The sequence below is a fragment of the Lissotriton vulgaris genome, chromosome 5 (genome assembly GCF_964263255.1).
Source record: "Lissotriton vulgaris chromosome 5, aLisVul1.2, whole genome shotgun sequence".
In the NCBI taxonomy this organism is placed as follows: Eukaryota; Metazoa; Chordata; class Amphibia; order Caudata; family Salamandridae; genus Lissotriton; species Lissotriton vulgaris.
In genome coordinates, this window is record NC_141693.1 from 622,949,913 (window position 1) to 622,972,991 (window position 23,079).

The 23,079-nt window shown below is 42.3% G+C and overlaps 1 protein-coding gene across 1 annotated transcript in view; it reads left to right on the forward strand.

Moving 5' to 3' along the window:
* The first annotated feature begins 641 nt into the window (after positions 1–641).
* The window catches only part of LRIT1 (leucine rich repeat, Ig-like and transmembrane domains 1), a 129,173-nt gene continuing 106,735 nt past the window's right edge, over positions 642–23,079 (forward strand). The window contains exons 1-2 of the mRNA XM_086922076.1: positions 642–817; positions 22,509–22,975. Of these exons, the coding sequence (XP_086778202.1) occupies positions 696–817; positions 22,509–22,975 (589 nt within the window). The 5' untranslated portion in view covers positions 642–695. The remainder of the gene's footprint in view (positions 818–22,508; positions 22,976–23,079) is intronic.

Genomic DNA, 23,079 nt, shown 5'->3' on the forward strand with positions numbered 1-23,079 from the left:
GCATGCACCTTATTTGTACAATGAACACTAATATATTGTTGTTGTTGAATTTATACATAAGCTAGGACATACCAATAAGATGTTTCTAACTGGACTGAATAATGGGGAACGAATAGCTGATCTAGATGTGTATACCACTGTTTGAATGTATATTTATAAAATAGCATGAAATATCACAAGGCAAACTTAAAAAATATATATTTCTCAATAGAATGATAAACCTTTAAATGTCACCTCCTCCCCCATTTTCAAATAACCACAGGCATACAAGTCATTTGTTTTCTACACCAACTAATGTGCATTAAGTCAATAAGGGGTAAACAGAGAGGCACAAATAGTCCAAGGGAGAAGTAAAAGTGACGGCTGGCAGCAGGTCTCTTGACAGCCACGTTTCATTGACAAAAGGCGCCTTGTTGACATTTGTAGCCCCCCACGCTCCTGAGGTGAGACTTGGTTCGTGGGAGCGCTGCGCAGTGATATTCCAGGAAGCGGTAAGCATTCACAGGAGAGGAGCCCAGGGCCCATCCCTAATCCCCTGCCTAGCCTTTTTTTATCTGATGGAATCAGCTGGGGCTGAGGCATCACTGTAGGCGGAAGGCAGCAAACAAGATGTGACCGTGTATCGTCGAGCACGCCGGAGGAGCCGGGACCACCAATCTGTCAGGGACACCCCCTCTTCTCATGGTCGGGCAACCATGTGGACTGCGGCGGGTCTGTTCTGCTGCCTGGCATTGGGGGGCCTGCCTTGGGCGACATGCTCCTGCCCGTCCCAGTGTGCCTGCACATTCCACAGCTTGGGCGACGGGACCAAATCCAGGTACGTCATTAATGCATAGACTCTAAGGAATAGGCATGTAATATGAATGTTAATATTCGTGTATTAGACAAAATTACGTTTAACGTTTTGTTTTCTCTACCAATGGTATTTGTTTTCGTTGACAATTATTTTCCAATCACTTTGCACTGCAGCCTTATTCTCCACAGGATTAACTTCTGAGCACCCGTAATCTGATTTCAGCAAAAGCAGCAGGCGGATGCTTGTGACAGGCAGGGGGCAGGCAATATAATTAACACTAGTGCAGCACTGCATTGACCAGTTTTATGTTTATATACAACAGCAGCTGAAGGAACTGCAGAAGTAGGACACATTCGAATCTGCCATATGGCTCTGGAGACATTATTGCACCGTGTCTCTGGGAATAATATTATGGCAGAGGTTCTGTACACTCCAAGGACCTGAAAGAGAATTCAGATCGGTGCATTGAAAGCTAGGCGAGAGCGAGGAGTAATTAAAAAAGTAATAAAAAGCAGACATCTTTGCTCTCAATGATTACTCTCATCGAGAGAAAGAAGATCATCAAATACTAGGCAATGTGGACTCTAGCACAGGGGTATCCAATATAGGTCACATCGATGCCAGATTTCCAGGATAAATGCTGATTGTGTACATTACTTATATTTTGATGAATATAGATATTCTAAAAATCTGGTTCCCTCCTGGGCATAGGTTGGCCCCTATCTCTAGCACAACGAGGAATAAATGGCTTTGATCCATGGCATACACACACCAGGCCTGGAGAAACTGACCAGGAGAGAGCCATTTCATAATTATTCAATGGTAAAATATCATCATGGTCGGTTCCACAAAGAAAAAACGATAGAAAGGCTCGTTTGGTGTATTTAGCTCATGAAAATAGTCATGCCCACAAACAGTATAGTGTTCTCTCGCTCTTCTTTATGAACTTTCTTTAACTCCTTTGGGGGTTTGTCCAAGAGCACACGAGCTATCCCAGTGTTGTGGCTGCTGGGATTCTTCAATTCGTATAATTTGAAGTCTACCCAAAATGGCTTCTGATTTTAAAGACCATATCATTTAAATTGCAGCAGTGCCCGGCAGTTTTGCACTTGTTCTGGACAATCATGCTCAACTATGTATGAAATGACATTTGCTCCTATGGAAAGGGTAACAAGCATTGGCAAGGCTGATATGTCTTGCTGTACCTCATATGTAAACAGAGGCATTCGCAATCCCTGCTTACATGCTCTGTATATGTAAATCATGTTTTATAACACGAAAGACTATCCTACTGCCTTTGCCAATACAGGTACAAAGTGACAAAAAAAAGATTGCCTTCTCTAGAAAAAGTACAAAGGAGATGAACAATTGAATGCCACAAACAGCGTGATGATTGAGTGTACTTTTCAGAAGTAAAATGATCCTCTAGCATTGCAATGGATGGTCTTCCGACCAAATAGCCTATAGCAATGGGTGAGAGAGTACTACTTCTCTGAGTATAGGTGAAGCCCACTTTCTGTATATTTTAAAGAATTGCTAACAATACATCTTACAGACAACCGTGCAGTCATGATAGACCTAAAAATCACATTTACACTGGCTGGCCAGTGTGAAACGATGTTTTGCAGCAGCCTGTGGATGCAAAAAGTGAGTTTAAGAATAGTGCATAGTTCATAGTTCCAGTTTAAAATTGCCCTGCATTATTGTAAAATGGCTGCCATTGATTCGATTCATATTATCAGGCACAAGCTCAAATGGGCCCTTTACAAGAGGACTGGTAATCCCTTCCTTCACGCATTATTGATATGGCATATATTAGTAATCCTGGGCGCTATAGGAACTACTCCTGGTTACTAGATAATTGGGAATGGCACAGAGGGAGTGTGGTTGTTTCATACCGAGTCCAGCGTGCTTTACCCCTTTTCAAATAGGATGTTCGCCATGACATTCTATCTGTTTTCAGAGTGTAGGAGGCGTCCAAGAGAAAATCTCCTGATCTGTTGCGCTTCCATGTGATTTGTAATCCAATGGGATCTGTGACGCCAGTCACTGTCCCCATCAGGATAAATGACCCACTCACGAGGAGATCCATAGAGAGACTAAGGATTAACACTTTTACAATATTACATCAATCCTCTCTGATACAGTAAAGTTTTATCCTGTGGATGTTGCATTCAGGACCACAAATTCTGGTCTGTGCACAGAATTCCAAGAATCAACATCACAGAACCAGCATCTGCAGACTTTTCCATGCACTGATTGCAGACACTCTTCCAGATGGGTGGACTATATGAGTAAACATAACCTCCAAACCCGGTCCCAGGATGCTTACTTCCGGTCATGGGAGGTCCTGTCCTGGAAGTTTGGGCTGGACTGTTCCCATGGGGAGCAGGGTCAAGATTGATTTGCATATGGCTGAGTTTAAACTGGAATGGCACGGGGAGCAGAAAAACGATTAATTGAGGCCCAGATCTCTCTAATGGGGTGCATTTTTGACATTGATCAGCAATGTGTCTATCAATTGTTCTTTTTCCATTGAACTATTAGGGTACCTTGATTCACAGGTGTGCTGAAATGGATGTGCCAATTTGAGTGTCTAGGTTACATGAGAATGGATGTTACTCAGGTTGGGAGGACAAAAAAAAGAAGTCTGAAGTATGCGGGTATTTTGAAATATGTGCCTTTTTGTGCCACCCTAAGTACACTTTTTAACCTCATACCAATAGGTAGATGCAAGTCATGCAGTTACATTTGGAGCATACCCATTAACTCTAACATAACATCCTGTTCCGTTTTGCTTGATGGCTAAGTGAGTTAAGCTTTGGACATTGAGAAGTGTTAGGTCATGATTTGAATACCAGGAAGGCTGACTCACTGCTTCCCTTAATAGGTTAGTCATTTAATTCCATTACATTGTGTAATAGCAATACTTGGTCATTAAAACTTTTAGAACTGGTACACGTGTGGTAGTATAATAAGCGCTACATTTTAGAGATATATGTTAGTGTGCAGAGAAAGTGTTTCTTCCCCCATGCAGAAATGGTTTCATTATGGATGAAAAAAGGGGGTAATGTACGGAGGTACATCTCCCCAAACCCAGTCCTCTGTAATCCCTGCCCTGCAATCCATTGCACCTTCCAGTGTCAGTAAATACAAAGCACTGCCATACCTTAATATTTTTGTAAACAATTTTTATTATGTCTTTCACAGTGCAAAACAAATAAAACATTATGGCAAAACTGTGTATCGCGCAGGATACTATATTAATCGTTACTGACATTTCGTGTATATACCCTCCCTCCCCCTCAAAGGAGCCCTCCCACACACTCCGTAATTCATAAACAACGCCATTATCACCAGCTTCACCTACTCCTGTCCTGGTCAGACATCTGGTAGGCCCCAATATGCCCATACTCATTACAAATATTTCCCCATGTACGTGGACAGCCCCTGCTTTCATAGACCTGGAGTTCTGCGGCCCTCCACCCATCCATGTCCGATCTCCACTCTTCCACACTCGATGGCTCAGCTGCACCCCATCGACAAACAATATTTCCTTTTGCCACTGCAAAGCCTATGATGGATAGTAATCTAGTGTACTTTCCAGGGCATTTTTAATATACTTCATTTTATGAAACATGCTCCCTTTTCACAATATTTGTACAAACATCTACAAAACAAAATCAAAAACCAAAAGACATATTCTGAATTTTTCAGAAAGATCCAGTTCTAGGTTCAGTTTGGTCCAGGTCTGGTTTTGTTAAATGTGTACACTTTTGCTATTACTTCTGACTAGCATTTTATTGAATCAGTGGATCTGAAAACCTGATCAGAAATAAAGGGTCTTTGAGCACGATTCACAAACGTTTCTAATTAAAGTTGGAAATTTGCTGCTGTGGGAATATTTCTATTTTTAAAGCAGTCAAAGCATATTTTTGATTTTTGAGGAATTCATAATGAATTCAATTAATAGTACTGGAGATTTGCCAATGTCATCGGAACATTTTTTACAAAGTTGTACCGTCCCGCATGTGGAAATCATCATTAAACTTTTTCTTTGTTTATTCAAGGCGAAAACATTGTTCCTGTTGAGAAGCCTTTTCCCTTCCCTCCATCAATTTAGGCGGTGATCATTTCCCATTTTTGTGTTTCTCAGGTTGGAAACTACCTGAAAATCATTGGCAAATATGCACATGCTTAAGGGTTAATGGGTTTTCACTTACTTTCAAAATGACCATACCCAGAAGCGCTCGCAATCCATCCTTGTCCTAATCCTGGATTTATGAAAATGGAAATTACACATACTGACCTAATCTCTGTATTTTGATATTCCATTTGTGGGAGTACAGTCTGCCATTGCTAATTCTAATACAGAGGAAAAGACTTTACCCATGTAATACTTTTTTCACAATTAGGTAGTACCTAGTGGTTAAAGCATTTAGGAGTCAGACCGAACATTGCTTGTTTCACATTTGCTGTGAGAACATACACATTTTCATGTCAACATAGCTCTTGGCGCACTATGCACGGACTTTATACCATGAACTTTGTTTTCAATAAGTATTTCAATACACACAAAGCTTTAGTTCAAATGTTGAGGGAGTTAGTGGAAATGAATAATTTGGAATTTCAAAATTGGGTAGTTTAGATACTTTTACAGTTCAAGAATGTCCTTAAGCCCCAAGCAGTCTATTTGCTTCACTGATAACTTTGTTTTAATTATATCTTACAAATCTTGTTTATGTGATTATGTAAGGAAAATCGTAAAAGAAATCGGCAGATTCTCTTCCCTAAAAGGAATATTTGTGTTACAAAATCTACAAAAGTTAAGAAGCTTTTTCCTTAAAAATTTGAATTCCAAACCTTTGGTCGATCACAGTAGTCAATTTAACAATGTGTTGTTCCGGTTTTAAGATATCACAACATTTTATTCAAATAATGTAGCAATATGAATGTATGACATTGCAGCTAATTTAAACAAAAATATATTTTACCATTCTCTGTTATCATAACCATTCAATTGGAAATATAGCAATTTCTTTCTACAACATCTAATGGAAGAATGCAGTGATCTTGGTCTATTATATCCCACACAGATGCTGGGCAATATAGCATCCCTACTCCATTACATCATACAAAATCAAAGGAAGATGGAAGGAATCTCCAACTTACAAACCACAAACAGTTTCTGGAACAATGTACCATGCTTAGCCCACGGTATCATATCAAATTAATGGAACATGGTAGCAATCTCCATCTAAGGAACAGCAAAATGTTTGTGGAATAGTGTACCATACCTCATCTATAATATTTAAAAAATCTATTGAAACAATGTAGAAATCACTGTCTATGAAAAACACTAATCGCTTGGGGAACAATGTAGCATATTTGCTCTATGATGTCACAAATAAAGATGTGACACAATCTAGCAATCTTGGTCTATGTACAAAAAGGTTGCAGAACAATGAAGCCATATTGGTCTGTGACTTCACAGTTTGTAGAACTATAGGGGATCAAAGTGTTAGGCACTGATAAAGAGAGACCACAATCTTGAAGTGAGATGTGACCAAGCTTCACTCTACAGGATTCATAGCTTTGCTGAGAGAACATACTTGTGGTGGGAGTGCAATAATTATCTAAACAAAGCTAAATTTAAGAAACACAGGCCTTTAAAACGAGTTATGGGGTTTCTTTGTTCCCTGACCTTTTTCTGTACAAATTCCTTTGAAAGATTGAAACCGAGTGGTCTAACTCTTTATTCATAGACTGATGCATCAACCGTTCTCTAATTAATATATGAGATGTCATAGTTTATAGGAATTCTGCGGGGATAGAATTTGCTCAGTTAGACTTAGCTAATTTTGAATTTGTCATTAACTTTCATACTTTAGAAGGCTTTCAGATGTGTTTCTGATGTCAAACTTCTTCAGGATTGGTGATGTTTCAATCTATTGAATAAACAGTTCAAACTTTAAAAAAAGATGGAATCAATTAAAAGGCCAAAACGAGGTATATTTAGAGAAACAAAAATTAATGTCAACAAAAATGGCTTATCAGATGCAGAAGTCAACATTTCTGAAGAAAAAAAAATCAACACACCCCGCCCCTCTTTTCCATTGGCCGGCATCACCGTTTATGCTAAACAGTGGGCAGCCATTGGAAAAGAGGTCTGTGTGACTTAGACTTTTCTCTTTTTCGGCGTCCCACTTGAACGGCCTCGCCTGCCTTCCTCCCGTCACAAAAGCTTTCTTACCTTTATGGGGCCATGTGTTTCAAACACATGGACTCATAAAGATAAGAGATGAGGCTTGTTACTCAAAGCTCCCAGATATATACATTAACAGAGGTTTTAAATACCATGCTGACCGCACAGTCGTCTACTGAGTTATACTGTCAGATCTTTTTGTATTTTTGCCCTATATTCTGAGCCCTCGGTTCTTTCAGCGAACAATTATATATCTCTGTGTCATTATCAAAGAATTCAGCTATCAATGTTCGGTAAATGTGTGGGGTGTAAAATATTGTACAAAGCCTCTAAACCACCGGCCCTACCGCCACGCGGTTTTAAGACTGGCTGAAAGTTTTCAGAAGCACCCAGTTGCTGAGTGGAAAGGCTTTGTATCGGGCACACATGGTCTGGGACTACCGACCACACCCTCCCTGTCTTGTGCACCGCCATCATCAACCCCTAAAGCAATTAGACATGCAAAGAGTTTTCTTAGAAGGCAGGGGGTCTCACGACCCCTCGGCTGTAATCATTAAAACATGAAAAAAAATTAAAAATGTTGAAATAAACAATGTTTACACACTCATTATTATGCAAAATTCTGACAGCAGATTTACAAGCAATGTAGACAGGTATCAAAGGGCTAACCTAAACAAATGTCTAATACAGCGTGTTTCCTAACCGAATCTAACATCCTATGTATGAATTTTGCATACCTAACATTTTATGGGCCTACAGCAAGTTCGCTAACCGGTGTCAGATCCTTATTACCTAGCTACGCCCTCACGTATGAGTGCGCATGCGCAGAGGGCCCTTTTACCAGGAGAGCATTTCCCCCCCCTCCCGGTTACCCCGTACGCTCCATGAACTCCATGAATCCCAAGGGGGGCCCTTTCACTCTGCGCCGTTTAATGACGTCATAGTGTACGTGCGGGGTGGCTAACCAGCCCAAAGAAAGCGTGACTCCCTCCCCCGCACCCATCCAACCAAGCGGATATCCCGCCCCTGGATTTCTAGGAGAGACCATTGGCCCCTTCCCCTGGCGACCCCATATAAGAATGGTGACGCCCCCTAAGGACCTTAAATTGACTGCTCGCCGATCATGACCTTACCGCCTGACCAAGGGCTATAATAAATACGACAATTATGGCACCTGTGAACGGGAAAAAGGCCTAAGGAAAAACAAGTACACAAAACTTTAATGTACACAAGATTGCTCACGTTCAATACTACAGCCTGTAAACGGAAAAAAGGCCTAGGGAAGAAATTCACACAAACAATATTTACTGTGAAAAAATTACACCTATAATCGGTAAGACCGACCACTACACAAACCAAGCTTCTGATTCAGGGGCTGGTGGGTAGGAAAATTATTCAGCCCCTTGGTGGGGGTAGGGAGCGGGCCTGGATAGCGAGGGGGCAAGAGGGCACCTCCTGCGCCTTTTAAACTTTACTGGGGGCATGGGGGTAGACCAGTTCCCACTGGTCCGCCCCCCGGGCTCCTCCCCTTTGACCCGGAAGCAATCCGGTTGCTTCCGGGTCAAATGCGGGAGCCGGCACCAATCTGTGGTGAGGCGCGCCCGCCACGTCATCAAGACGTGGCGAAGGGGCCCGCACCACGGCCGAGGATGCAGGGGAATGGGAGGCTGGTGCCCCGCCATACCTGCGAGGGGGCAGAGCAGCCCCCCCTTTCCTATCTCCGAGCCCCCGTGTCAGAGGTGGGGCCAATCAAGCTGTCGCCACGCTCCGTCTACCTGAAAAGTCGACTGTGCGCATATCCAAGTCACAAGGCGCTTTTGTCTCTGCGCTTGCTGCTAACGTAAGCTTGAAAGAGCCGTAACATTTCCTAGCCCTCCTCCGTTCTTCTGCTGAAAGGGCCGTAATAGTTGGGGTGCTGTATATTATTCTCATCTCCCTCCCATGAAGTCCCGGGCACACGTGACCTTTTCAAGACGTGTTTTTCGCTTGAATTCTCCAGGCACGGCTCTCCGCCTTTTCTGCTCTTGTGGCTTTTCTGGCTCTCACTCACTTTTGTTCACCTTCATTTGTTGCTGAGGTGTGAGTGGCTCAGCGGCCTTTTTGCAATTTAAAAACTTCTTTCTATGTTGACCACATCAAAGGAAGTTGAATTTGGTCATTTCCAAACGACTGCTTTGGCCAATGGACAATATTTGTAGGAGCGAAAGAAACTGACCACGTTACGCAGAGAATGACAGTAAAGGGGGCCGCAGTGTGTTGTGCTTTCCGAGGATCAGTATGTAACCCCATTCCTGTCCTAGGCTAAACCTCTTATAGGTCTAGTTCGGAGTGTGGGTCGGAGCACCCCTACCGTAGAGGTGGGCGAGCCAACACATTTAAAGAGAGAATAGTGCCAGAGCCGAGAATATGAATAAAAAATTTAAATAAACATGTTTTTAACACTTTGTTCTTCATTCATAATTAATATTACATGTAAAGTTACGTATTTCGCACGAGCGATTGTGCATTACAAATGAACATAAATCAAAATTACACAAGAATAATGAGTAATTTAAGCCAATAACATCTCATTTTCAGGTTATAGTAGTGGTAAAACTAAACTGATTTTTAAAATGTCAGATTAGCAAAGCAAATGGCTTTAACCTAATAAAAGGCGAGACCTATTGCATTTTTTATGCTTGTTATAAGCTTCCTCTTCCTGCAATTCCTCCAAAGAAATCTTTCATCAGTAAATGTGGATCAACCCAGACCTTTACTACTTGGGGGTTTTAACACCAGAAACATGGGACACTACAAACCAAGCTCCTCACCTCCAAAAACGAAGCACTGAACCCCTGTCGCCTCGTATCTGCCCCTCTTTACAGACACACACACCATGAGCACACTGTGAATTCTATTTTAGCTTCTCCCTAAACGACATACAATCTTGTAAAAAAAATGTTCTCCCTTCCCTCCTGATGTCTCCTCTAGAACACTTTTTCCAGCACCCTTTGGGCTTATTTAGAAGCTCCTTGCTCCGCTGGTGAGCCGCTTTTCATGATGCTCTGGCAGCGAGGTTGCTGATCCAGATCTATGAGGCCATGCAAAGCCACTTTGTGTAGCCTTTCTTGACCTCATAGATATGGTGTACGGCAATGCAGCGCAAGTCACTGCATTGCCGTACACTGCGTCAGGGGGTGTACCATGGGAGTTGTGGTTGATTTTACCATGCTTCATGCATGGTTTTGACACATTCCCAGATTAACAAGTATCTGTGAACCTCGAAATAAATCTAAACTGTGCGCCTCCCCAGGGAAGGCATAGTGATGAGAAATATCTTTGTTTCTCCTCGTTTCTTCTGCTTTCTATGTGTGCTGCATCCTGCAGCACAGATAGAAACAGGAAAAGGCATCCATGGATTGTTTTTCCGCAAGAAGGTGCACAGAAACTATGCTGACAACAACTCAGGCACCATTGCATCTTGGTGCTGAGCATCATATTGTGTGCCAGAAATGCACCTTATCTTGTAAATATGTTAATTCCTGCCTTTTCTAATAGGCGCAGGGCAGTGCAGCACAGCAAAAAGACTTGCAGCGCTGCCCTATGCCAATTCATTGTAAATGAGGGCTTGGTTTATTGGTGCTTGTTAAGTGACAGGTGAGGCCTTGGCTGTGGCTGTTAAAGGTAAAGGGGGCAAGGCCTCAGACTAGGACTCAGAGTAAGGAAGATTATTGGCAAGTAATTTAAACACTCACTGGTCCTTGGTTTATCCCCCCTGGCAGGGTATCCGCACCGTATAGATTTGTTATATTACTAAGGGGGGTATTTAGAAATTGGTGAATGTAGAACATCTTTCAAAATTTAGGGGATGTACCGTGGGTCATAGCATACAAATATGCACATGTCTACACTCTATATAGGACGGACAGGATATCCTCCATTGTTTGGCCAATGTCTAATATCCACCAAACCCTAAAGAACCCTTTCATTATACCATTTGCTGTAAGGTTGACTTTATTTATTTGCCTCCTGACTTTCTGATAATTTTAATGGAAAAATAATTCTGCTTCACTGTTTTCTCTGTTTCTCTACTAATCAAATTTGTTTGGCTGGTGCCACTTTCTTTCTTTTATATACACTTTCTCATAATAATATTTTTCGTATGTCCACATTGTTTTCAATTTACTGGTTGGAAAATCAACAGACCTGTGCTTTCCTTGTGAAGCCAGAGATGCGGTTCAAAGTGAACGAAAAGCAACCCCAGCAAAAGTATTTTATGACACTCAAACAAATAAATGTGCAGGCACCTACACAAACAGTGGATGGATAAATCAAAAAAGAAAAAACGTGGGATTAAAAGTAGTGTGAAAGTAATGAAGCTATAATTAATGCTGACGTATATTAAGGGTAAAAAACCCCAGAGGAAACGCGAATTCCTGAATCTTAAATAAATAAAAATTACTCATAAACACTCCCCCAGACTTCTTAATACATTTGAAGTGTTCCCTTATTGAGAATCAGCAATCTACTGTGAAAAACTGGAGGGAAGCCATTCAACCACATAGGTGGCCTTGAATCTGTTCCTCACAAACTGCAAGGGCATTTGCTGAAGGCACTGTATACGCATTACCTTGTTTGAACTCATCTTCCTCTCACTTGCCATCCCTTTTGTTGGACCTACATGCCTCTAATGCACCCATGTTGCTGTATTTGAATCTTGCATTTTGTTTGACCATAATCATAAAGTCTCCTGCCATACCTTGCTAATGGTTGCTCAGTGGCCTTGCATTCTTATAATTTGATCCTACAAAGTGCAGGGTTCCCCATGGGGTGCATCTGCTACATTGGTGCTTGGATTCATCTGTGATCCCTGCCAGAAAATGTGGTCAAGTGTTTTGTTTGTTGTTAGCATCCCTTTTAGGTCCGGCATGCCATGTGTTTAACTTGGCTTTTAAGTTATCTTTTCTCTGACCACTGCTATTGGCTACTAGAAGGTCACAGCCACGTGCAGCATATGTTACAAAGTAAAAGCTATGTCCAACATGGACTGAGTCACTGAAAAAGGCACCCATGTAGATGGATGAGGCCGCACTTATGAAACACTCTGAGGTGATGGAGAGCGATGGAGTCTGTGAGGTAAGCATTCTGAGGTAGGAATTTGTTCAATCAATCAGGCAGAAATGCTTGCAAAAATCTTAGGCATGCGAGCAAAGCTGAAATCTTGGTTCTAGCTCTTCAACCTCACATTCACCTATTCCGATTGAAAGAGTCATGATTCCTTTGAGGAGGAAGGAAATTGCTGTATTGTGCTACTGAGTTTTGGAACGTAGGGAATGAGCTACAGAGAATGATTCAAAAACTATTGGCCTCTGCTTTCTTACACTATTTGAGAAAGAGGCCTGGAAGTCGAGAGGCAATTGGATGAAGTAAACTTCTCTTCACCAGTCTTCTGAGAAGTCAGTGACCAAAAAGCAGCTTGGATTTCCAGGGGGAGGGAGGGTTTTGGTGGGGGTGGCAGTAGGGTGTTTTGGAGACACCGCTACACATACAAGAGATAACTTTCAATGAGATGTCACGGTTGAGACTGCAAGGGCCACTCTCTGCCTTGCCACCTCCTGACCAATTGAATTATATTCAAGTTTATAAATTGCAAATTAAAGATGAGGTAAACTATTTCTTTTCCAAGTCCTCAAGGGCACCACAGGGTCAGCAACCTAGACCTATTGGTGGGCCCAGGTAGCCAAAGAGAGGAAAAAACATGCTGCGTGAAGTGCTGCTCATAACTCCTCTTCAGGGCTTGGCAAGTCTCCAGGATTCCTCTGGACCTTAGTCTGACTCTGGACTGCCTCAGGAGTTCTAGTCGATCACCAGCCTCCCATGTTGCTCTCTTGTCTCCTGCTGTTCCATACTGGCTGCAAGTCTCCCCTCTTCCACCTCCCTCCTCACCCACTCGAACAGGTTCAATACACAAACTATATGGAAAACCCACTGACATCCTTACAGAAATTCACTGCACTGAGGGAGTGGGCAGATATGTGCACCAGCTACGATGACGAAATGTACCATAATGCCAGGTCAAATGCCTAATATGCCCTCATTGGGACTACTGGTATTCCTGTCGTTTGGGCAGGTGAGCACTGAGCTGGGCGGCAGCCTTGCTGGGTCAATATGGTTGTTTATCATTTGTTAAAAAAAGTGATAGCCCGTAATTGGAACGCCTCTGCTATGTCTGAAATGTGTCTTGTGGAAGAGGCAAAAACAGGACTTCCTTAAATGTTTTTGGTGGATTAAACATTGCCTACATTCCAAGGTAAAGTTGAGAAGAGCTTCGATGCTGTTTTAAAGAAGTTGTATACTGGCTTTAATCTGTTGCTGCCTTTTTTTCTACCATTATATGGGCCTCAATGGTGACCTGACTTCCTTGGTGTGGTATTCCATCAAACCTTTTACCCTCACCCCCTCACTTCGCTTAACTCTCTTTTGTTAGCAATATGACACTGTGCACATTACCCCTATTAACGAGAGCAGACATGCTTAAAACACTGTAAAATTGTCCGACACCTGATTGTCACATTTAATTTACTAGTAAGTTCCTAGTAAATGGTACAACCTGTACCCAGGGTCTGTAAATTACATGCTACTAGTGGGCAGCAGCACACTTTGTGGCACCAGCTTAAGTAGCACTGTAAAACATGTTTCAGGTCTGTAGCGCAGTTTTAATCTGCCATTTTAACCTGAGAAAATAAACCTTTTGCCAGGCTTAAACTTTCCGTTCTAGGGCAAAGTGCACGGTATTTAAAAAGTAGGACGTGTGTCTAAGTTTCACATATTCTGACAGTGAAAAACTCTTAAAGTCATTTTTCACTGTGGTAAGGCCTATTACCAAAATAACTCCCAAAGACTAACACTGTGTTACGATATAACATTTAATATGTGCTAACTTCAGACTAGGAATTGATAGAGATATGCTGTTTATATTAATTTGAGTGAGAAAGTTGCCATTTTCGTGTCCAAACCAACTGTTCCTTTCTGCCAGTGCCCTGAGTCACATACCAGTGAATGGGTTTGGTGTTTGTGTATTGCTTCGAGATAATGAGACAAAGGAAACCTAGGGCTGAGGTTCTTCCTGACAGGATAACAGGACAAAGCTGTCCCCTGCCCTGATTACATTTAAAAGGGCCCTGTTGGATAACACACAAAAGAACCTGACAAAAGCCTGTCCTGCCTATTGTCACCCTAAATAGTTTGGAGCCAGGACCCGAGGTAGGAGAATAACCAACCAGATCCCATTTTTGGGATAGTGCAGGGAATCCCCCCCCACACAAAGGCTGGCACCAGGTATAGAAATAGGACCTCCTTAACCACTCTTCAGAACACTCCTTGACTTGTGGAAGATTCAGAAGAAGGACTGCCCTGTTGCTGGAAGAACAGCCGTGCTGTATGAAGAAGGAAGATTTGCACTGCTTACCTCAATACCAGGCTACCTAGAGTGACTCCAAGGGTCAGTCGGCTCACCTCACATGTGAGCTACGGGGACAAGGTGCAACAAGCTTCCAGAGGCCTCCTGGTACCTGCCCAATTGACCAGCACCAACTGGACCTGAATGGATATGCCTGAATCCTGCTGCTGGCATTTTCTTGAGTGAGTCCTAATCCCTAAGAGGTGCCCCCCATGATGTGGACCCTTGATTGGAAATAATGTGATCTCCTCCTGAAGAAAAGGTGAAATCCTTCTGAAACAGCCTTCTTCACAGGTATTAAAAATGCATAATTATCTTTCATGAGGTGGGACCTCACCTTACATGCAAAAGGACTGGGACGAGGAAGACTGGGACTCAGAGTAAGGAAGATTATTGGCAAGTAATTGGGACACTCACTGTTCCTTGGTTTATCCCCACTGGCAGGGCATCCACACCGTATAGTTTTGTGTATAGTCCTCATGACTGTGAAGTGACTTCTTTGCGCCAATAATTGCTCACCCATAAAAACCGTCAATGAGTAGCTTCAGCGGGACTTGCTTTTTGTGCCAGCAGTGACCGTCCGTGATGGCCGGTAATGTAAGACCTGCTCTCTATGCCAACAGTGACTGCCCATGATTATCACTCACTGTGAATCTACAGAGACAACTGGGTCTTCATGCTACAACAATGACAGTCCATCATGGCACCTAACCTGCTTCCTTGCATTTGGCCTGCGCTCCTTTGTGGTCAACCTGAACTTATGACTTTCCCCAAGCTAACTGCGAGTGGTGCTTTGGGCTTCTTGCCACCTTTTTTACCTAGAACTTTGAAAATTAATGTCTACTGTTCTACTGATTGGATTTTTGTTTTTCTGTGATCATTTTATTTAACAAAATATACTCTATGTTTCCAAATGTGTTACTGTTTGTCTGCTGCATAAATATGTTTTACATTGCTTATGAGTTATGCCTGACTACTTTTCTGTCAAGCTACCAGAGGATTAAGCACAGGTTAATTTAGTAACTTTAGTGGTTTATCCTGACAAGGATTTGAGGTTGTTGCTTGAGTGGTCTTCCACCCCTCTCAACAAATTATTTAATTTCTTACACTTTAGTTTGGGATTTTCATTGAATGGTTGTGTTGGATTGTTTTCTTGTGTGTTTTTGCACGATTTGTATAGAAATGTTTGCTAAAAGCCTTGTGTACAATAGCTTTCTTTGGTTATTGTTAAAGCTAGATGAATTTGTACTAGAAAATATTTTTGTAGGGTGTCGTATCTGTTGACCTGTGAATCATGTGTGTAGATCCGTGTTCTAAAAGACATTTCCTTTTTTATTGAAGCAAGTGGTAGGTTGTATTGATTGTTTTCCAGAATGGCATGAATTGCAGCTGTGATGCCATCTTGGGTGCATAAACGCTGGTATGTTTATGCTTACTTTATCTGATGGTTAAAAGATTTGTTATTTTTGAGATTTTGGACAACTGGTGTTGAGATGGTAGTGCTTTGCTAAATATGGAACTTTCCCGAGTTTCGCAGTGCAAACTTTTTTTGATTCCCACACAATCCAGGGTGGTAAGTACGTACTCAATAGGAACTAATTTTGTGGAGTGCAGTATTTACTGTGTGGGCAGGTATAACTGGGTGAGGGTCAAATAACGCGATTCTCTCAATTTTAATCGGTTGGACTCAGAATACATGACTTCTGCCCACATTGATATCACATGGTTTTACATGACAGAAATTAAGCAGGTAAACACCAGCAAATGTAACTACAATATGGTACTGGAATTCATGGTTTCTTGTTCTCCAAACCGTGTGTCATAGTTCTCACACAGACAAGATAAAGTATATGTATGGTTAAACTGTCAAGCAGCAGAAGTAAAACACTCATTCAGAGGGCCCTCACGGTATTATTGCATATTTCTGCAAATTGAGTCTAACCAATGTTGCTGAACAGTCACTGTACTGTGATTACCCTAAGAGTTTAGAGTTTTCACCTGTTAATTTTTCACAAGTGGTTGGTGTTCACAATACACAATTACATTTCAATGGTTGGCCATAAAGGTTTTTCTTCCATGCCTGGCTGAAACAATTGAAGTCCTTAGAAGCTCAAGTAAGTCATCAGCTTAATTTTTCAGAATTTTCCTTGAGGTATGTCTTCCTTATTAGGATCTCACAATTGTGTTTTGTGCCTATGCACTACCCCTCCTTCACGAATATACCCTCTTTCATCTATTACCTTACACTATTAGTTTCCTGGTGGTGGTGATCAATCAATCAATCAATCAATTATTTTATTATGATTTAGAATTCCGCAGAATTCCACATAAAAATACATTTTAAAACACAATTCATTCCACAAAAAATTTCCAATATAAATTCAAGTTGTCAATTTCAATTAAAAGCACGAATGAACATAGCAGTAGTAATCGATCTTAGAATTTTCAAAGTCGAGAAGGGGTGAACTTTAAAAATTCGAATTGTCATACATGAATTCTTACTAATTTATACGAGTTTCCAAACTAATACTATCCTAAAACATTTGATAATACAACTTATTGTAAAATACCAAAATATAAAATGTACTATACAGTACTAGATCATGGACGTAATAAAAGATAATTTATCTATTCACTAAACTGTACTGTATAACCAGCAGCATAATAGCAGTGCAAAGTAGTTCAATAACATACACTCGCCTATTTCAATATACAGTACACAATGGTTTAGCAGCAAAACAAGGATTTAGTAAGATGCATCGGATCCTAAAGGACAGTAACTAGCAGACAAAGTTTATAATGATGCCCATGATTAATTCCAACCTAATAAATTGGGCATAAATCGTCTAATACCTGATAACTTAGCAGTGAAACAAATTTAGTCAAGTGGATGGAATCCTAAAAATAAATAACTAGCAGCAAAAAACGTTTGAAAAAGTGCACATGCTTAATAATAAACTTAAAACATCGGTCAAAAGGACCGGAAGGTCGAAAAAAGTGCAAGTGCTCTGTACATCCTTTCTAACAAGATCTCTACCAACCAGTAACTAGCAACAGGAACATTTTGTAAAAGTGCACATACACAATTGTAAACATAAGGGTCAAGCACTGGGGGCCCATCGGACTTCAGGTGCTAAACTATTATTTTCTCTATCACCCAGGTTTCTTCCTACTGTTATTTCTATATCTTTATAGTTTATGGGAATATTTACACCCCAATTGTTAGAGAAGCCATATCCTTGCATCTGATGAATCGTTCCAAAGTTTTCTGATGGAACTCAGCAAGGCGGTACGCTAGGGATCACATCTATACCTCTTTTCCTAAAGCAGTCTGCATTAGCTATAACCAGTGCTCACACTACCCCTGATGAAAATGTAGCTCTAGTGCTTGGGGGAGCGCTCCTCCAGTTTAAATATACCGATTCAATATCTTTACTAGTTATTAACTCCAAATCCTCTATTTCTGTTAATATCTGTAGGAGGGCACTTCTATTCAATAACATTGGTTCAGTTTGCTATAGGAAAAAAAAAAAAAAAAACATTGGTTCAGTTTCAAACAGTGAGAAAAAATGAAGGTCCTACTCACTTGCCCAACTCCTGGTCCAGTATTCCTTATTGGTTTAATACCAGGCTGCCCAAGACTGAATGTCTCGCTAACTTACCCCCTTTACTGTTAAGAACTGTAATTAGGTTCCCCACCCTAACTGTCCCCTGGCTGGACTCTAACTTCATTGGGAAAAAATCCTGCCCATAGGGGTGGAGTGTGGCACCTCCTGAATAGGCATGGGCGGAAAATCCGTTCCGCTCGCGGATTTTGCGGATTTTCGGGAAATCCGCAATCCGCGAGATTCGCGAATCTCCCGCAAAATCCGCAAATCCGCGAGCAGCGGATTTTGCTCGCACTGCTCGCACTGTTCGCGTGAGTTCGCGCCCCGCGAATAAGTGCAAAATTGCAGAAATACGATCTTAGCAAAACTGAAAGTAACTACTTACCAGGTTCAAAAGTTCAGGCTCATCATTAGTAGCCATTTCCTGTAGTGCTTCCTGAGGGGCCCCTCCAGAGTTCAGTTGCCAGTTGAAACTATTATGTGACCCTGCTCTGAACCTCAGAATAGTTACACATATGCCACAAAGGTCCTGAATTACAGCTAAGGGAGACAAGCAGGAGCCAGGCTGGAAGTTAAAATCCATTAATCAGCCCCTAATTCATTATTGTCAGTTGGGGCAGGGCAGGTGTTGTAACTAATTTTGCAACAATGAAAGCACTTAGCAAGTGCAAAAGATCACTAATCAGGGCGCACTAAGGAAGCAGGTGCCAGCTAAAAAAATATTCTGTGACACATTAATCAGCCCCAAATTAATTCAGGTCACTTGAGGCAGGGAAGGTGTGCTTTGCTTTGCCGAAAATAATGTACACTGGACAACCAGAGGGTGTGGTGATGAAACAGAGGGTGGCATGGGTGGGCCAGAGGGTGGCATGAGTAGTCAGAGAGTGGCAGTGGTGACAGAGAGTGGCAGTGATGAAGAAGAGTGTCCCAAACAGGCTGGACACGTAGAAACAACAAGTTCGCAAAACTTGCGACCCGACAGGTAAGTTCGCAAATTGCGAAATTGTAAAAACCCTCGCGAACTGGCAGAAACACGGGCGAACACAAAAAAAAAAAAAATCCGCAAATTCGCGGGAATTCGCGGATTTTGCGGATTGCGAATCCGCAAATCCGCAAAATTCGCGAACGCGAGATCCGCAAAATTCGCTCATGCTTACTCCTGAAGCTATGTATTGATCTGTTACAGGTACACCTAAATTATCCATTACACTTCTTAATATAGGGTCTCTGCTTGTATCATAGTTTGTCCAACTTTCATCCTGACCCTCTTGACATGGTGGGGCAATCAGCACCAAATTCAAACAGATCGACTGATTGTCATTTTCTTGCCCAGTCTTTTGACCCGTATTCAATGTGGATTGCCCCAAAGTCCATGTGTCCTTTCTACTAGTAGGAGATTTTGTACTATTTACTCCTTCGCTTACTGGAAGGAACCACAATTTCTTCTGTTTTCGTTTAGGAAAATGTCAATTCCTCATCTTCTTCTTACCCCTACAACCACTTCTAAAGTCACCTTCACTCACTACTGGGTCCTCCCCTAAGGGTGCACTATCTAACGTATTAGCTAATTCTTCAGTTAACTGTAGGCTTGGGTTTTTTTAATTACTTTTTTCAAAAATAGAGTAAACTCGTAATGGGTGAGGTTCTGGGGATACTTTTGAGTTCAATTTTAATATACCCCTCGGCTGGTAACCTGTGCACTCTCATGAAGTTTAACTGGGGGTGAGCTTATAATAGGACTACCTCTAAACGTGACACTTTCAGTTCCCACATTCATTTATTTTATTTCCTCGTCTCAAATTTAGTACCACTTTTTAGCATCCTATTGCATATTTGACATACATGGCTGTGTACTTCAGGGACCTTTTCCAAATTCTTTATAGCTTGCTTGATCTGATTAAGGTCTTGAACCCCTATCAGTATGGGTGAGAGAACTTCCAATATATGATCAGAATTTATTGTACTTTTTTCCTACAAAGATAAAATTGCGGAGAGGATTTTCTCTAATGCATAAAAAATATCCAGAATCCCCCCCATCCGCGCATTCTCGACAGAATTCATAATGTTCTCTACCCACTTATCCAATGATACTCCTGATATCCTTTCAACAGAAAGATCTAATAAATCAGAAGCATGGGATAAACTAGTAGGTGTACTACTGTACAGAGTAGGCATATGTGGTGGAGCAGCTGTTGGAACTGGTGACAGTTCTGGATCCATCTCCAAGGCACCAGTCTTTTTCAGCTGTGCCGTTAGTTCTTTATTCTTTCCATTTGCTTAGCGATGTCCGGTAAGGTATAATCCTCCATTTTCACCTGCCCAGAGCTAAAGCTATGTTCTATCCGGTGTTGTACTTTTAATGACAGTGCACTCAATTTGGTTGGCAAGAAACCAGGCTCAAATCTATGCATACTTCTTGAATTATCAAAGATGGATACCAATCCTGCCAATGGAGATAATGGGGTAAGTCCCTTTCCTGTCACATTATTCTCCTGGTGGCCTTCTACATTGCCCACCGACAGATTCCATTTCCAGATTGCTACACTCCCTTCCTATCTGTAAAGCATCAATTTCACCTGGAGGCTGTACAGATTTTCCACCAATATTATTCTGTTGAATAATTACAGCAGGGTAAAGAACTTCCAAATTAATGAACTGACTGTCCTCCCTATTCTCTGCTGTTACATGGGTGTCCATCACTTCATCTTCCAAGACCTCCTTTTTTTCTTCCTCCTTTAGCCCCTTCCCACGCTTGGAGCTCCTTACCCCTTTTGTGAACATTGACATCACCGATGGGTACGTTTTCAGATGAGAAAGGTGATCCCTGTTTCTCCTGGGACAAATGGTTTTCTGGAGCTTAAGGGGACTCCTCTGGTTCGGATAACAACTTTCTGAGTCTGTTGCTGTTTTCTCTTTTACTTTTGAGCGCAAACACCTAGATGGCATTACAGATAATTAAAGGACTCTTAATGCCTACTGGGCTGCTTTAAGAAATGGGACTGTTTGTAGGAATGGTGGTGGTGGGGGAGGCAGGAAGGCTGGAAGTCTAGCTAAGGAACCGCGGGACCAGCTGGAGGAAGCACTCTGCAGCCACTGTGCTTACCCTCTGCCCCTGCCTCTCTCCCAAGGTTTGTGTCCTTCAATTGTCCTGTGGCCCCTTGCCCCCTGCCGCAGACTGTAGTTACCTACAACTCTGTTCAACTCTGCGCAGTGTTTTCGGATTTTCTCACAAATCACGTGCTGGTCCCTCAAGCAGCTCACCCGCAACACACAGCCCACACCTCACCTCACCACTTCGCCTTGTTCGTTCTGACGGCGTCCCCAGTTTATACTTTTTTTTTTATAGTGAGGCTGTGGGCTCGACGACTCAATGGGTAGATGACTGACGGCTAAGGCGGAGGCAGGTAGCTGAGGCTCACACGCCGCCCGCCTGCCTGCCTGCGTTCTCCCCAGCGGCTATCAGCGGTTCTCTGCATGGCTCACACACTGCCTACAGGCCCCCCGAGCCCCGCCTTAGGCCTCGTTCTCTTTACTCCGCAGCTGCCCCGATCGCAATGAAGACGCGTTCGCAACACCGCACTGAAGGCACCGGAGAGCAACACCCACCGCCACGCTCAGCAATGCCCTGAGGCTCCTGTCCTGCTCCCGCTGCGCTGGAAGGCACTCGCGGCTCACGACACTCGTGGCTGGTGGCACTCGCACCGAGGAGCAACTCACGACTGCCACCGACGCTCTCAGCAACCTCCTGCCACTTCGCGGCTCCTGTGACTCCCGCCGTTCACGGGAGATAGCGCTCTGCTGCACGCGATCAGCAGCAGCTCCTGCGTCTGTCTGCTGAAGGTACTCGCACCTGGTGGTGGTGATAAAATCGATTAGGTATTTGAAGGAGCTGGGAGCAAAGTGTATAAGCTTCCATTTCGGCTAAATTTATCAGATACTGTGCTGGGGAGGGACGGAGTCGGGAGGAAAACACTGTCCCAATCAAGTGAATACTTGCACATTGGTAGCTGTATGGATCTTGTCAAACATGATACAAAGTATTTTTCTTTTTTACCTGCATATCTAATTTAGACATATTTAGGCCAGTGGTAAGTTGTGCAAAAGGCGTGGAAAAGTGAAACAGTTTTGAGTTTTCACATTGTTAGTGATTTAAACAGATGCTTGTAAAATCGCAGATCTTATTAAAGTAAAGCAGTTATTAAAAATGCCACAAATTTCCCACCCTATACCTGTGTAGTGGGCACACAGCTGACAGTGTGCTCTGGTAGATTCTAGAGAAAATGCATGAGTCATGATAGTCAGCAAATATCATGCGATTATGCATGTATTCTACAGAAAGGGTAATTAATGCACATGATACTCAGAAAAAAACATTAAATAAAAAAACACAACTTACATGTGTGCTATGTGCTATCACGTTGAATATTCCAATAACATTTCCTTGTACTTCTTCAAAAACAGAGTTGTGCTTTGTAATGACCATGAGATGACTTTAACGCCAGTGAATATTCCAGTGGACACTGTCAAGCTCCGGATCGAAAAAACAGCCATTCGGCGGGTGCCTGGTGAAGCGTTCCACCTTTTATCCAGCCTCAGATACCTCTGGTTGCCCTATAACTCTGTGGTCAGCCTCAGTCTCATCACCTTCCGAGGTCTACGGAGGTTGCAGGAACTTCGGCTGGATGGTAATGACCTTGCCACATTTCCATGGGAATCTTTGAGTGACATGCCTCAGCTCAGACTGCTGAACTTGCACAACAACCAGTTGACTTCTGTTCCCAAAGAGGCAGCTCAGTACATAAAGAACATCAGCTTTCTGGATCTGTCCAGCAATAAACTGATGACACTTCCTCAAGAGTTGATCAAAACTTGGATGAACCTTCAGTCGGCTCCCTACATCATGAATGATCGGTCAAAACTTATTTTAGGTAAGAGGAATATTGTTGATGTGCTACTAAATGGAAGAGTGCATGCCGTTCTTCATTTCGTTATTGTTTGTGTTCTGCAGAGCTGCTGACTTAGACAATCAGAA